The sequence below is a fragment of the Rhamphochromis longiceps genome, linkage group LG2 (genome assembly GCF_057381845.1).
Source record: "Rhamphochromis longiceps isolate RC_006_pf linkage group LG2, R_longiceps_female_GT1.1, whole genome shotgun sequence".
NCBI lineage: Eukaryota > Metazoa > Chordata > Actinopteri > Cichliformes > Cichlidae > Rhamphochromis > Rhamphochromis longiceps.
This window is the reverse complement of record NC_140558.1, coordinates 35,390,030-35,404,165: the sequence shown is the minus strand read 5'-3', so window position 1 is coordinate 35,404,165 and position 14,136 is coordinate 35,390,030. Positions and strand designations below refer to the sequence as shown.

General features: G+C 38.5%; 3 protein-coding genes across 4 annotated transcripts; 1 reads left to right on the top strand and 2 right to left on the bottom strand.

Moving 5' to 3' along the window:
• Window positions 1-1,145: 1,145 nt before the first annotated feature.
• On the bottom strand, window positions 1,146-5,678 carry med19a (mediator complex subunit 19a). Of its 2 annotated transcripts, none has more exons than XM_085425855.1 (6): window positions 5,304-5,678; window positions 4,798-4,920; window positions 3,410-3,543; window positions 3,156-3,252; window positions 2,968-3,062; window positions 1,146-1,507 (listed from the first exon to the last, which is right to left on the bottom strand). In XM_085425855.1, exons 1-6 carry the CDS (start codon window positions 5,527-5,529, stop codon window positions 1,442-1,444), a joined length of 741 nt encoding a protein of 246 aa, XP_085281981.1. In that variant the 5' UTR covers window positions 5,530-5,678; the 3' UTR covers window positions 1,146-1,441. The 2 variants fall into 2 exon arrangements, with proteins under 2 accessions (XP_085281981.1, XP_085281988.1); XM_085425862.1 differs by having other exon boundaries at window positions 5,310-5,678.
• A 60-nt stretch (window positions 5,679-5,738) lies between these two features.
• Window positions 5,739-8,939, bottom strand: pmf1 (polyamine modulated factor 1). Its single transcript, XM_085425875.1, has 5 exons — window positions 8,674-8,939; window positions 7,455-7,560; window positions 6,996-7,096; window positions 6,456-6,651; window positions 5,739-5,901 (listed from the first exon to the last, which is right to left on the bottom strand). Exons 1-5 carry the CDS (start codon window positions 8,883-8,885, stop codon window positions 5,836-5,838), a joined length of 681 nt encoding a protein of 226 aa, XP_085282001.1. The 5' UTR covers window positions 8,886-8,939; the 3' UTR covers window positions 5,739-5,835.
• Window positions 8,940-8,999: 60 nt separating this feature from the next.
• Window positions 9,000-14,135, top strand: tmx2a (thioredoxin-related transmembrane protein 2a). Its single transcript, XM_085425844.1, has 8 exons — window positions 9,000-9,254; window positions 9,403-9,463; window positions 9,977-10,090; window positions 11,131-11,207; window positions 11,561-11,667; window positions 13,161-13,226; window positions 13,336-13,465; window positions 13,569-14,135. The coding sequence occupies exons 1-8, from the start codon at window positions 9,066-9,068 to the stop codon at window positions 13,746-13,748; spliced, it is 924 nt and encodes a 307-aa protein (XP_085281970.1). The 5' UTR covers window positions 9,000-9,065; the 3' UTR covers window positions 13,749-14,135.
• The last annotated feature ends 1 nt before the right edge of the window (window position 14,136 follows it).

Here is a 14,136-nt window from a genome sequence, read left to right as displayed (position 1 = left end):
TTCCAAAGTGTTGTGTACATGATCTACATGACCTTGTGTCATTGTGTTGTGTACATGTTTGTTCTGCACAAGTGTCCACAAATTACAGCACAAATCAGCTTTAATGTATATTTTTAATTGTTTTAATTCAATCCATTTCAATTCCTGGGCCGCTTTCCGTAGATTTTCTGTTATGTTTTGTCATTTTATTTATACACCATTTTCCTGGTCATAGGACGTGTTCAGCTGCTTGACTCTTTGCACGCTTGCTTAGACGTGAGGTTTTTATTTCAGCTTTGTGCCTGTGCTGCTATCTTTGCAATGGAAGTGAAGGCAAGATTAACGCCTCTAGCAAACAGCTTACTCTATACCAGGGGCGGGGGAACTCCAGGCCTCAAGGGCCAGTGTCCTGCAGGTTTTAGATGTGTCCTTGATCCATCACGGCTGACTTAAATGGCTAAATTCAACATGGCTTGAACTTTTCCAGTGGCCTGGTAATGAACTACTCATTTAAATCATCCGTGTTGGATCAACGACACATCAAAAACCTGCAGGACACCGGCTCTTCAGGCTTGACGTTCCCCACACCCTACTCTTAACCAAAGACATCTTTAGGGACTGTGATAACAGTTGCTAGTATAGGAACGTAAACCAGGAATGCCTTAATATAAACTATGCACTAGCTCTGCAGTAAAGTCCAATTTGTTGTAAACTCACCTTTAATCTTCATAGAGGGTGAAATTTTTATTACTTTGTATAGATTAGCATTTGAAAGTTTGAGGTTCTACTTTATGCCATTTCTTTATGTCCTTCTTGTCATGTTAAAATATTTAACAACCATCTGTTGTATTATAGTTCCGTGTAAGTAGCTGTCTGAAAAGCTAATGGCTTCTGCTTTTGTCTTTATATTTGATTAGTAGTTGCCACCTTGAATTTAATCTGTGCCTTTGACAGTCTTGAAAACCTCCTTTGCTGTATCTGTAAAGACTGTTAGATGAACTGCCTCTATGATTAGTGTTGAAATGCTGCTTAGCTAAATTAAATCTTGCATCACTATAACCAGCATGTGCATTTGATATATGAATAAATGATCAAATGCCAAGACATTGCCAGAGTGATCATTATTTTAAACCTGATCGTAATCTAAGACAGACCAAGACACAAGATAGTAACCAAAGTTTATTTAATTTTGGCATTACGGTCAAAAGATATTACAACATTTTTAAAGAGAGAGACACACACACACACGTTGTCATCCACAGCACCACACAGCTTATCTGCCTTTTACACTGTACTGAAATCAATCTTTCCATCACATCCTGTCACAGCTCACTCTTTCGCACACCATACATTTATTTCTCTCTTTAAACATACTCTTAATAATACAATTACTTGTAAAATACACACACATCCTCTTACAAAAGTCACGCATTCAAACACAGGCATGCACACAGTGGGCTGTCTATCTGAGGCTGTTGCTGTTGGGTTGTGATCCAGCGAGGCCGGGGTGGTCTGGACTGTGGCGGTTCTGTGGGGGGGGCAGAAACAGAGTTGTCACACTTATAGGATGAATACAGGTGTGGTCTTCACTGCTGCTGAGTGACATGAAGCAGGAGTTTAGAGAGGCTACATCTGCAGTGGGACCCCAGATGGTTTTAAAATTATTGAGGTTCACACACACAATTAAAGACCTTGTTTAGAGATTTGGTGTCTCAGAAAGGACTAAAACTGTGGAGAAAATATGGATCTGGTTTTTGCAGAATATTGTTTAATGTTAACTGTTTTAGCAGGTTAAAGCAGAGGAGATTAAGAACTTGTCAATGCTTTATTGCAAAAAAGCTTAATTATTTCGATCAGGGATTACTCACAATGTTTGATGAAATCTAATAAACAAAAATCAGCAGTAGAAGTCATGGTTATGTTTTTTATTTAACCTAAGAACATTTCCACATGCACAATTTTTAAGAGAACTCAAGGGAATGGGGCTAAACAGCTGTGTAGCCTTAAGAAAATCACTTATCGGTGAGGTTAACTGGAAAGAAAATAACTTGCTAGGAAGGAATAAAGACCAAAATCTGAAGGAGTGGGAAAAAAAGGTGATGTGGTGTGATGAGCCGAAATTTAATCTGTTCCAGAGTGATGGGCACATCTTACAGGTGTAAGAAGAGAGGCAGATGAAGTGATGCATAAATCACGCCTGGTGCCTAATGCACAATCCTGTGGGGACAGTGTTATGATCTGGGGTTGGTTCAGTTGGTCAGGTTGACAAATGTTATGTAGCAACTTTAAGTTTCTAAAAAAAAAAAAAAAAAAAAAAGTCAGCCAAAAATCTGGATATACTTAATGACTGGATTTTCCACCAATTAATTTTTTGATGGGAGGCTCTTGTTCCAAGATGAAAATGCCAGGATTCAATGGGCTCAAACTTTGTATGAGAAATCGTTTCTACACTTGGATTGGCCACCACTGCATTGGTGAAAAGCCTGCGCAACTCTGGAAGTTAATTTAGTCATTAAAGCTCCAGTTAAATAAAATTTTAAAATAGTGCGATTTCAATTTTTTCTTTTGGTTGAGCAGTGTACATACAGGTATCATCATGGTCATGTAGTTAAAGCATTCAGATCCCTCGACTTTTTGCACATTTGGTGTTTTCCACTGAATTAAGATCAAATGATGCATTTGCAAACATGTAACGGTTTACGTATTTGCCTAAAAAGTGAAAGATCCTCACTTTTGATAAGAGACACACATCCCTTTGTTTTTGTGTGAGGAAGGGTTTTTGGTTTAAAAATAAATAAATAAATATATCTGCCGACTCAAATACGAGGAGCTACTTGAAGTGTCGATCCCTTGTTAATAAGAGATCAGACAAAAGTAGCCTTTAAAAAAATAAAAGAAATTAAATACAGAAATTAAAATAAACCTGAATTTACTATAATAATGAGATCCGTCTAACTAGTTCAGGTAAAGTTTGACAAATGATCTTACCTTCTTCTTTTTCTTGTCTTTCTTCTTTTTCTTGCGATCGGGATCATCATCTCTCTTTTTCTTCTTTTTCTTGGGATCAGAGTCTGACGGCGTTTCTGTGACATCAAACATCAAAATAAGAAAGGTTATTGAAATGATAATATTTGTACCTTTTTGCAGACATGCATGTGGATAAACTTATATCATACCTTGTGGTAATGGATCCTGCGGTCGATGGTGTTTGTGCTTGTGCTTGCTCTTCTTCTTTGGAGGCTGTATGTGCATCAGTCTGTACTGTTCTGGGAGCTGCAAAGATGTGATGAAAAATTAGTTGCGTACTTAATATGCAAATATGAGAATTAAGATCATTTAAATGTCAGTTAAATTTGAATAATCAGTGTCAGTCAGGACGTTGAAAATGTCTGCGTGAACTTTATACTGCATTGTATTTTGTAGTATGTACCGGTCCTGTGTGTAGTCTGAAGCCTGTTAGCAGAGCGCCAGTCAGTGGGCTGAAGGAGTTTCCACACACTGGAGGCTTATCAATCAGAGAGCGTAATGAGCTGCCGTCCTGTGTGCCCGGACAGTCAATCATACCTGCAGAGAAGCAGAAAAGGTCAAAGCATAAGTGCTCAGCTGTGTTCACAGGTAAATTTAATTAAATATTCAAATCAAAAGAGAAAGAAACAAATAAACTGCTGCAACTTTTTCCCCCCTGGGTCCCCACCCACTCTTTGGTGTGATCAGTTCTTTTTTCACATGCACCCCTCTAGTTTTTCCACTTTTTTGTAGATTCACTCCATTCTGATAGTTTCAACAATATCCCTCCAGGAATTTGCTGACATTTGTGAGTCCTTCTACTGATGTTATGATTATTATTCCTTATATCGATATGATGATTCTCTCACTGATAAATTGTGCAGCAGAAAAGTAGCTGGAAATGCACAGGACGAATCACAATAGTTTCAGAATCACAATAGTTTCGGACTGCTTCGACCTGACATGTAGTTAAATTTCTATGGGAGGTGCATGTCAGGTTATGTCATAACGTTTTAAGAGAAGTTTGCAGTTATGATGTAGCTTCGCATAAAATTCCCACTGATTCCCACTAATATGTTATATCTGTATTAACTAGTTGTGGATCATGGTTTAACAGCTCCATTATCTGAGTACTCATAAAGATCCAAAACAAGAGATGTGATTGGAGTATTACAATCATCTTTACTATCACATCACATTGTTTATGTCCTGTGCCGTAGCAGAAGAAATGGCTGAAGATAAACTACAAAGTGTTTTTCCAATATGAGTTTATTTTGCAGCCAGTTTCATAACAAAAGGTGGCCTGTATAGTACACTTAAAACTAGATAACCAAAACACACAATAATATAATTGGGATCTTCAGGCCCATGAATGACACCTACACTTAGAATTTATTATTTCAGAACTAATTTGGCATTATTAAATGACCCAAAATGACAAACAATTAAGATATCAGAACTTGTGAAACAGGCTGGTGTGGAGGATAGACTACTTGTATAACTGACACTGACACTTGTGTCAGTCCACTTAAAAGGGAGTTATCCTTTCCCACTTTCTCCAAGTGGTTGCTCATACGAACAAGTTCTGATAACTCTCAGTTGTCAATGTGTCCTTTAGTAAAACTCAGTTTAAAGACTTTTTCCTCAGTCAGCGGTATCCAACGGACAGTGAGAACCCAGGTTTTAAAATATTTTTATAATATTGCATTTCACAGCTATCAAAGTAAAGCTTTACGGCTACTGTCCAACACTGATCATTATAAGATTGTTACTAAACAGTTATCTGACCACATCTGTGACTGTAGCACCCACCTGGTAACTCTGGCAGAAAGTTGCTGAGCTTCTCCTTCACCTTCTTCCCGCAGAACTTATTGTAAGCGTGCTCCAGGTTGTAGTGCGTGATGAGGTTGGTGTTTCCCGTTAACTCGTTCCCCACTAAGCACACACACCAAATTCATATCATTTGTAACCAATCTGTACATAAATGTTTGTGAAATAGATGGCCATTTCCAAAGGGAACCTGGGCTACTTCAGGGATGTTCATTCCCATAATAACCGTAGTTACACAACATATTTTTAAGCCACAAAAAGGTGTTAAATCTACAGCATTTGTGTTACCCACTGAATATAAACGCTTCACTGAAAAACACATCGCTACTAACTACAATCAGCTAACTCAATGTTAGCCCACAACCAGCTAGTCAACCTACGTGAGCTAGTATTGTTTACAAACTATTTAAGCAGCTTTAGATTTCGGCTAAAGTTTAAAAATAAAGGACAAATTAAACACGAAGCACCCAACAGTTACAAGAATTCACCAGTACCAGGCAGCTCCCGCAGTAAATAGAAAGGTTCATTCATAGCTCCAGGCTTCCGTAGAGCAGGCCCTTCATCCCCGAGCTGCGGTGGTATCTGACCCGCCATGGCAACTTGGTTTTGCGGCATTGGCGGTGGAGGCTTCCCCGGTCCAAAACCCAGAGACGAAGAACCAGGTGGTCCCTGAGCTTCATTTGACCCGAAAAGAGTTGAAAACATTTCCGTCATATCTACCTTGAATAATACATTTATATGGAAAGAAAATGCCGGGCTCTTCAAGCTTATGGCCTGCTATCTGCGAGGAAGCTGTTCTCCGTGAATTCGAGTGTCAAGCGCTCTGCTCCTCACTTCTTTTCATGGCCACTTACCGTAATGCAGGCAACAAACACGCACTGTACCGTAACTGTCGGTGTAAACAGGACTATAATCACTAACAATTTCCAAAACGTCGTGTTTATTTTCAAACAAACAGGCACAGCAAACAAACTCATTATGTACAATTAAGTTAGTGGACATATTGTGTAATTTGGAAAATCACACATCAAAAACATCAGCGGGGCAAAGAGATGACGCCAGCCTTTCAAACTCTGTCACTGATACCTAAAAATGAGAGATAAGAACACACATAACAAAACTATTAGTACTCAATTTATTTATGTTACAAGTAGAAAAGTTCTATAACAAGTTACCAAATAAAACCATTAAAGCTACACTGAGACTAAATATACTGAACATCCTCATTAGGAATGATAGAAACATAGAATACAATAGAATAGCTACTTTATTGTTATTCAGATCATCAGTTAGTGCGCATTAGAATGCATTTTCAGTGCATTGACTCGCTTTTAATAATAATATAACAAATAAATCTTAAAAAAGGACCTAAGATGTATATACACACAAATGTAAGAATATGAGAAAAAAGGTCTATATACATGTAACAGCTAAAAAAAAGACTGTATGTGATCATCAAAATAAATGTACTGTACAAAGAATATTTTGTATATAAAAATCGAAATGACACAGTTTATACTTCCATACATGCTGAATATGGTTTTTTCATGGATCTTATTATGGACAAGTCATATCTATTCTGCCAATTATCTTCTCTCTCTCTCTCTCTCTCTCTCTCTCTCTCTCTCTCTCTCTCTCACCTTCCACTCATCAACAGCAGCAGAAATTCGGTGTTCAGTCTGACTGATGCTCTCTCTTCCACCCTGAACCTTCTGTGCTAGAGCAGAATTCTCTGCTTGAATCTTTTTCAGCTCCCGTCGCATGTAGGCCTCCTGCTTTTGATAGTACGGCATCAAAAAGCTGCAAAAGTCCTGCTCAGGGACCCCGCTTGGTCGCCTAAGACAACATTTGAGATGATGAGGGATTAAAATGCTTTGATTGTTAAAAAGCTGAAATAACACAGTGGTGATATGCAGTATAGTAAAGGAAGGCAATATAACTATAATACAAGATGCAAAGTTACCTTTTCAATCTGATTCACTGACTAAATGAAATTCTTAAATATACAGTTAGTACATTTAATGAAAAAATATTTCCACTTAGTTACGTTTCACTATTTAATTAGATAAAAAATAAGAAAAGAGAGAATTTCAGCAGTTTGGTAAGAAAATGCACAAAGCATATATAATTAAATACTCAAGATTTCAGAAGTTCAAGTGTTTTCAAAGCGGTTTACTGACCATGCAGGGTCTGGACTGTCCTTGGTGGCTCTCTCTAGTTTGTCCAGCTCATTCAGTTTTAACTCTAGCTGGCCTTCTTCAATCAGTCTGTTGATATCTTCCTTCATGAGAAGGAAAACACAAACTTTTATGTAAACAAGTTTAAATAAAGACCAGTAGTAGATCAGTGAATATGGCATACAATGAGTATTTGGACAGCTATACAAATGTTGGTTTTGCCCAGGAAAGTTATTTGGTTTGTCCTGTTGAATGACAAAATGCATTTGTAATACTAATTTTACTGCTATCAGCAAGGAAATTGACAATAAATGTCATAAATGTAATAAATGTCATATATACAATGTATAAAAAAAAGGTGTACCACACATACAGCCTAAGCAATACACAATGCAAAGGAGGCAGAAGTCCTCCCATTTGTTTGTTTTTAAATACAGGGTTTTAATGTAAAATGCTACAGACCTGTATGGTGCTCCGCAGCTCCTCTATGAACTGCTTGTGAATGCTCTCCATTCTCTGAGGGTTCTTACTGTACAGTGGACGAAACATGCTGGCGAATCTGTTAAAACTGTGAGAGAACAGTGTGAACAAAGTAAAGTAAACTATGACCTTTCCTGAAAATGATAGCTAAGGAATAAGTAGATCATTAACATTATAAGACACTACTGCTATGTTAAAAGTACGTTTGGATAGGCCTTCTTTTTTGGAGGACAGGAGGGCAGTGGAATTGTTTGGTTTTCATCTGTAAGTAAAATAATATACATTTAAAAAATAATCATAACAGAGTGCCTGTCTGAAGTGTTAGATTTGTCCAAACCAGAGTTCTGAATAATCGTATTATAGATTTCTTGCTAACAAACACCACAGGATCATTCCTTTGTCAATTTATCTCACTATCTCACATGTGCAAGGACAAAAAATCTGTATGGGAAAGATACACTTCTTAAAAAGAAATATGTCAAATTCAAGTCCAATATTTATCATAAGTGATCATAAGTAGTCTTCTAGATAACAAAGAATGTAAAATGAAAAAAAATGCTAGGGCTCTTAAACAGCCCAACCTCCATCCCTTATTTTTATTTATTTGTTAAAAATAATAATAATAATAACCCTATGATTTTGCACAATTCCCAACAAGCTTCCCTCTGTTTTACCCCAGAAACGACAACAGACTACACAAACTGCAAGTAAGCTGTTCATCGAATGTTTTTTTAAAGCTGAGGTTCATTAAATATGAAGCTTTTAACACACTTAGTTGTTAGTTTTACTTTTTAAGTCCCTTATTGTATTACTTTTTAAAATTAATCTCGCTATTCCAGGGTTTTTAAGCTATTAAGTTTTATGTTGTTTTTAATGCTTCGGTGTTGTGACACAATGAGTCCCCTAAATTTAGGGCTAGATTGAGGAAATATCTTATATATACTCTTGGGGTATTCTAGGTTATTATACTGGAGTTTTATTGGCTCACTTGAGATAAATTAAGACTGTTTGTGTTCTAATAATGAGATCTTCACACTTGGTTTACTGTTTATTTAATGACCACCACCTTTGTAACTATTTGATGAGAAACGTTCAAACCAGCTCTCACCCCTGTTTATATCCTTCGTGCAGAGGTAATATCATGACATACGTGTAGTTCACCGTAAAAACAAGGTAATAAACACAACACCCAACACGTTACCTGACATCTTCGATAAACCTGTTCAGGCTCTTCTGCATGACTTTGTCAAAAAGCTTCATCCTCTTGTACCGAGCCTCCGCCTCCGCTGTCGGTTTATTCGGCATCTGTGAGGAAGCTTCTCCTGTCGCTTCATTAGCCTGGCTTTCAGCTGAATCTTCCGCACCAGTTTTAACTGCACTGTGCACTTCTGTTGCTGACTTACTTTCCTCCATTTTTCAGCTGCCTCTGTTTATGTTTTGCAGCGCCCGCCAAATCTACGGCGAGCCGCCGGACCCAGAAACGACGCCGCCGCCCCCATTTGGCACATGCGCACTGTAACACCGTAGCTCAACAGCTCCAGCTGTCATTTCTCCTCCAACACTCTGTCGCGGTGGTTCGTCTTCTCCGTCAGCATGGGTTTACTCACGGGACTCTGCGCTTTCTTGTATCACTTACCTCAGATTTACAAATGGCTGCTCAAGCCGTACTATATCACGTCCTTCCTCTTGACCATCTCCTTCGTGGTGGTGCGAAAGACTCCAGGTCTTTGCGAGCACCTGGTGACCCAGCGCGAGGACGGCAACTCCTGTGACTTTGACTGGGTGAGCATAGTGGTGGTGGGGGAGCTGCGGTTACCTTTGGTGGGGCTAATTAAGCCTCTGAAATATGAAATAAATAGAAGTAGTAAATAAACTTGACACAAAGTTGTTGTTTGTTTGTTTTAATGATTTTGCTCCTTTTGTTTTACAGAGAGAGCTGGAGATCCTCATGTTTCTCAGTGCAATAGTGATGATGAAGAACAGGAGAGCTAGTGAGTAGTCTACCCCCCCCCCCCCCCCCCCCCCACACACACACACACACACACACACACACTGTCTTATGTGTAAACCTACTGATGAAAGTGTGTTTACACTATAAACTGTCACATCACAAAAAGTGGCCCAATCAACCATGTGGCCAATGATCCAAACCACTCAGCGAATCATAGGAAGCACCGGGATATGTTGTGATTTATTTGTTGACCTTAACTTTTTAGATAAAGTCAGGAAGGTCGCTTTGTTTGTGTCTTTATTACATGCTGCTGTTAATCTTTAACCACACAGTCTGATGTTTAACTGTTTCCACTCCTTGATCTGATAAGCCATTTGAGAGGAACCCCCACTCTACTGAGAACACACATCTGTAAAGTGATTCACTGTAAACTTTGGGTTTGTTGTGTAAACATTAAGGGAGTGGGAGGGGTTCACTTACACACTGCAAGGTCAACAGTATGAAGGTGTTCCTCTGCTGTTCATTCATTGTTCCCTGCTCTTTGTTTCCTCAGTCACAGTGGAGCAGCACATTGGGAACTTGTTAATGTTCAGCAAAGTGGCCAACTGTATCCTCTTCTTCAGGATGGACATTCGGTTTGGCATCCTCTACCTTGCACTGTGCCTCGGTCAGTGGTCTGTCACAACCACCTTTAAAATTGTGTAGTGTAAACTGTGTCTACCAGTGGTTCTTAATTAGAAAAGCACAACTCTACTGCATTAACCATCCCCAGTCTTAAGGCAGTGATGCTGCACTCATTCATTAGTTAAAGAGATATGTTAATGAGAATAGGAGTGGTCTTTTGTTTTGTTTTGACATGCCAAATTAATCAGCCCTCTGTATTCACCTTGTACTGATATCTAAAGCTCATCAAGGGGTTTCTCCTTGAGCCAGTGTTTCTGAGACATAATGTGCAACAGCAATTAGTTCCCATTTCTGTTACTGCTGTAAAAAATGATCATTAATCTAATGTACTTGAAGCTCATTCCACTGATAAAAGTCCTCACACTTTTGACAAATTTTTCTTCATCTGAATACCATCCAGTGGGAAGTCGGTGTTATCACTGTACAGAAAAGTGACATCACCAGTTTTCTTGTATATATTTAGATTATTTTCCAATGCAGGTGAGGTGCAATGAGTATTTTTACTCTGAAGTCCTGAATTTTTCATCTGGCAAAGATTTATGTATTTATTTTAAGAAAAAGCTTCACATCTTCTCTGTGAAGTGTTCTCCTGGTAAAGCAGCAATCTGAGCCCTGTTTAGAAACTTCTCTGAGCTTTCTGCAATCAGAACTTTTTATTAACTGGCCTACAGGTGGTGCCATTGTGTAATTTATAAAAACGGTGTCCTTTACAACCCCCCACCCCCCAACAAAAGAAGAATTCATTCAAAGTCAAATTTATCTTTATAGCACATTTAAAAACAGCTGTTGACCAAAGTGTACACCTAAAATAATCAAATTACATAAAAACATAGGACAAGATGGCAGAATTTAAGAAAGGAAACATAAAATGAGAAAACTTAAATAAGAAAAAACACAAATAAAAATGTTTTTTTACCAAAGTATCATAGGTGAACAGAGACTACCACTGGATAAACTGTAAAATGTACATTGTTTTTATCCTTTTTAAGCTCATCAGTCTGTTTATCTGTGTATTTTCTGCAGCATTTGTCATGACCTGTCAGCCACCTCTCTACATGGGCCCAGAGTACATCAAGTACTTCAGTGACAAGACCATCGACGTGAGTCCTGTCTAATATCAGCTGACCATTTGCATGTATAGTAGTGCCACTGGTCTTTGTAATGATAGATAAAAACAAAAGAGGTGGGAATTACTTACAGTTACATCAGTTGGGAGTGTTATTTTATTTGAAAGTTCATGGAGTGATTGAGTCTATTAATCATTTTGTTTGAAATTAGAGCAGTTTCCATCAAACACTGAAATCCAGTTATATGATATTATATTAATTGTATGTCTGACATTTAAAAATTCCTAAACTAAAATACCAAAAAAAAAGCGAACTCTCTAACTGATCATGCCCTGCTCAGAGGGGTGGGTTGGTTTGAGTGTAACTTTGTGTTCTTCACTCATTAGGAGGAGCTGCAGCGGGACAGTCGTGTCACATGGCTCGTTGAATTCTACGCCAACTGGTCCTCTGATTGTCAGTCGTTTGCTCCCATCTTTGCAAACCTTTCTCTCAAGTAAGAAATCACACTCTTTACTTCAGTCGCATTCAGGTTTTCTAAGGTTAAATATTTCAGAACATAATTTTTTTTAAATCACCTGGTTCCTACCAAGTTTAAAATGATTTGAATACAGTTTCAGATAGACACGTGTCATAATACACCATGTCATTAAATACTTAATAAAAATTGTGCAGGAATTTTGCTTGGACCACTGTTCTTCACAGCATTGCTTCAGTTCATTGAGGTTTGCAGTGAGGCAGTTATGCACAGCATTGAGGTCTGGATTCGACTGGGCCATCGGAACACTTTGAACACTTTGCAGTCATTCTGTTGTAGATTTGCTGCTGTGCTTGGGATCATTGTCCCGCTACATGACCCTTTTTTTGACCAAGTTTTAGTTTTTTGGAGAGATGGGTATACATGTGGAAGAGTTCATGGTCCACTCAGTGGAGTATCCAAGTCCTGTGGCTGCAAAACAAGCCCAAATCATCAGCACTCCACTACCGTGCTTGACAGTTGCTTTGAGGTGTTTGTGGCTTATAAGCTTTGTTTGGGTGTCTCCAGACATGGCGATGCATGTTATGGCCTGTTACGACCCCCACTGCTAGGGGACAGGGAGGAATAACATACATAAGCATACATACACAGGAAACTAAATGAAGAAAAGGTTTAATTGCAGAAATTCAAACTGAAAACCGACAGGGCTGCATTCTGCAGGCCACTGTGCAACCAGTTAACATATAATACGATAACACAGACGAGGGTAAAAGTTAAGGTTTAACTAAGGCAAATTCGCATCACAAAACTCCAATCAAACTAAGTTCACCCATATACCAAGGTTAACAAGCAAAGTTCAACACTATGAACAGGGTTTAACAAAAAGTTCAAAGAGGGAGGCACGAAGGGCAAACTGCATGTTCAGTCCTAAGCAGCAGCCCCTGAGTGAAGACTTTCCTTAGCAGGAAAGACAGGTCTGTGTTGATACGCACCTGAACGCTTCGGACCAGAAAAGCTGCCAAAACATCTGTTTTTATGGATCTGCTACCCAACTGCTACTTACCCTCTTAATTTCTTATGGAAGCTGTAAGGATGTGCTTAGTTTATCACACACTGCTTCTGCATTTTTGTTAATGACACAGTAAAACACGTCATGTGGTATTGTTCATATGAGGTAACATTTACCTAAATTTTAAGACTTGCTAAGGACCAAATTATTTTTTAATTATGTGCTGATATAGAAAAGAAGAAGAGTCTAGATGATATTTAATCTCAGTCAGGGTTTCTTATTTGAAAACAGAAATGACACTAAGTAAAAAAAAAAAAAAAAGATCCAAGATGTTAGTTAACATTTTGAAACAATACCCTTGCAGATACATTATGCCTGATTGTTGCTGGTGTCCCTGTTGTAGAGTCACTTCAAATGCAAGATAATGTAATTTACTTCATGTTAGAGAAACAGCTGTATATTTGTCTCAAATGTCTCATGTGTCGTCCTTTATATTCTGCAGCTACAACTGTGCTGGACTCCGCTTTGGGAAGATAGACATTGGTCGCTATGAAGAGGTTTCAAAGAAGTCAGTTTTGGGGGGCTTTTTTGCCTTTAATAAATGGTCTTTAATTATCCAGTATTGCTCGATTCTTTCTAGAATTCTATTGACTGGTATTAACTGTCTTTCTGAACAGGTACAGGGTTAGTACTTCTCCTCTGGCCAAGCAGCTACCTTCAGTTCTGCTTTTTCAAGGAGGACGGGAAGTTATGAGGCGTCCAATGGTGGACAGCAAAGGTAGAGCTGTATCTTGGACCATGAACGAGGTACGTCTATTCAGATTGTAAGAAAACACATGAAATAAGACCTGAGTAGATGCTGCTTGCTTACACATGCAGACAGTATAAATACATTTTATATCACCCACAGGAGAACATCATCCGAGAGTTTAACCTCAACGAGCTCTTCCAGAAATCCAAGAAGCTGAACAAAAGCCATGGTTCGAAGGAAGAGGAGCAGAATGGCTCTCAGCCACAAGAGGGTGGCGAGGAGCTTCCTCCTGACACCAACAATATGGAGCAGCCAAAAGAGAGCAAGAAAGACCAGTGAAGAGGAGAGGGGCTGCATCAAGTCTTTGCTTTGCTCTTAACATTTCTGTTACTTTCCTTATTGTAACAGCCAAATATTTTTAGTTTAAGGGAAGAAAACAGGCTCCACTACCACAAGAAATAGTCTCTACACTGTAAGTCTTTATTGTGGGGAAATACCCATAACCGCTGATCTTATTTAAACGATCTGTGTGTGATGCAGATTGAAGCAGCAGCGATTTTGGAGCATTTTATTACACTAAGTTATTGACGAACAAAAAAAGATTTTTGCTAATTTTTTTTCCACTTTTGTCAACGTGTCATTGGTTCTTTTGCTGCCTGTATTTATTGACTGGTTTGTGTACTTTTGTGTCAGAAAAGCCAAAGTAAAAGCTTGAGGTGAAACAAAG

Excerpts from the sequence above, each read along its gene's own strand:
- med19a (XM_085425855.1), bottom strand. The coding sequence starts at position 5,529 with ATGACGGAAATGTTTTCAACTCTTTTCGGGTCAAATGAAGCTCAGGGA. Across the intron at positions 3,253-3,409 it reads TCAGACTACACACAGGACCG|CTCCCAGAACAGTACAGACT; the intron begins GTACATACTACA and ends ACATCTTTGCAG. Across the intron at positions 3,063-3,155 it reads GCAGGATCCATTACCACAAG|AAACGCCGTCAGACTCTGAT; the intron begins GTATGATATAAG and ends TTGATGTCACAG.
- pmf1 (XM_085425875.1), bottom strand. The coding sequence starts at position 8,885 with ATGGAGGAAAGTAAGTCAGCAACAGAAGTGCACAGTGCAGTTAAAACT. Across the intron at positions 7,097-7,454 it reads AGCTGCGGAGCACCATACAG|GAAGATATCAACAGACTGAT; the intron begins GTCTGTAGCATT and ends CTTCTCATGAAG. Across the intron at positions 5,902-6,455 it reads CTGCTGTTGATGAGTGGAAG|GTATCAGTGACAGAGTTTGA; the intron begins GTGAGAGAGAGA and ends TCTCATTTTTAG.
- tmx2a (XM_085425844.1), top strand. The coding sequence starts at position 9,066 with ATGGGTTTACTCACGGGACTCTGCGCTTTCTTGTATCACTTACCTCAG. Across the intron at positions 9,255-9,402 it reads ACTCCTGTGACTTTGACTGG|AGAGAGCTGGAGATCCTCAT; the intron begins GTGAGCATAGTG and ends TTTGTTTTACAG. Across the intron at positions 13,466-13,568 it reads TATCTTGGACCATGAACGAG|GAGAACATCATCCGAGAGTT; the intron begins GTACGTCTATTC and ends TATCACCCACAG.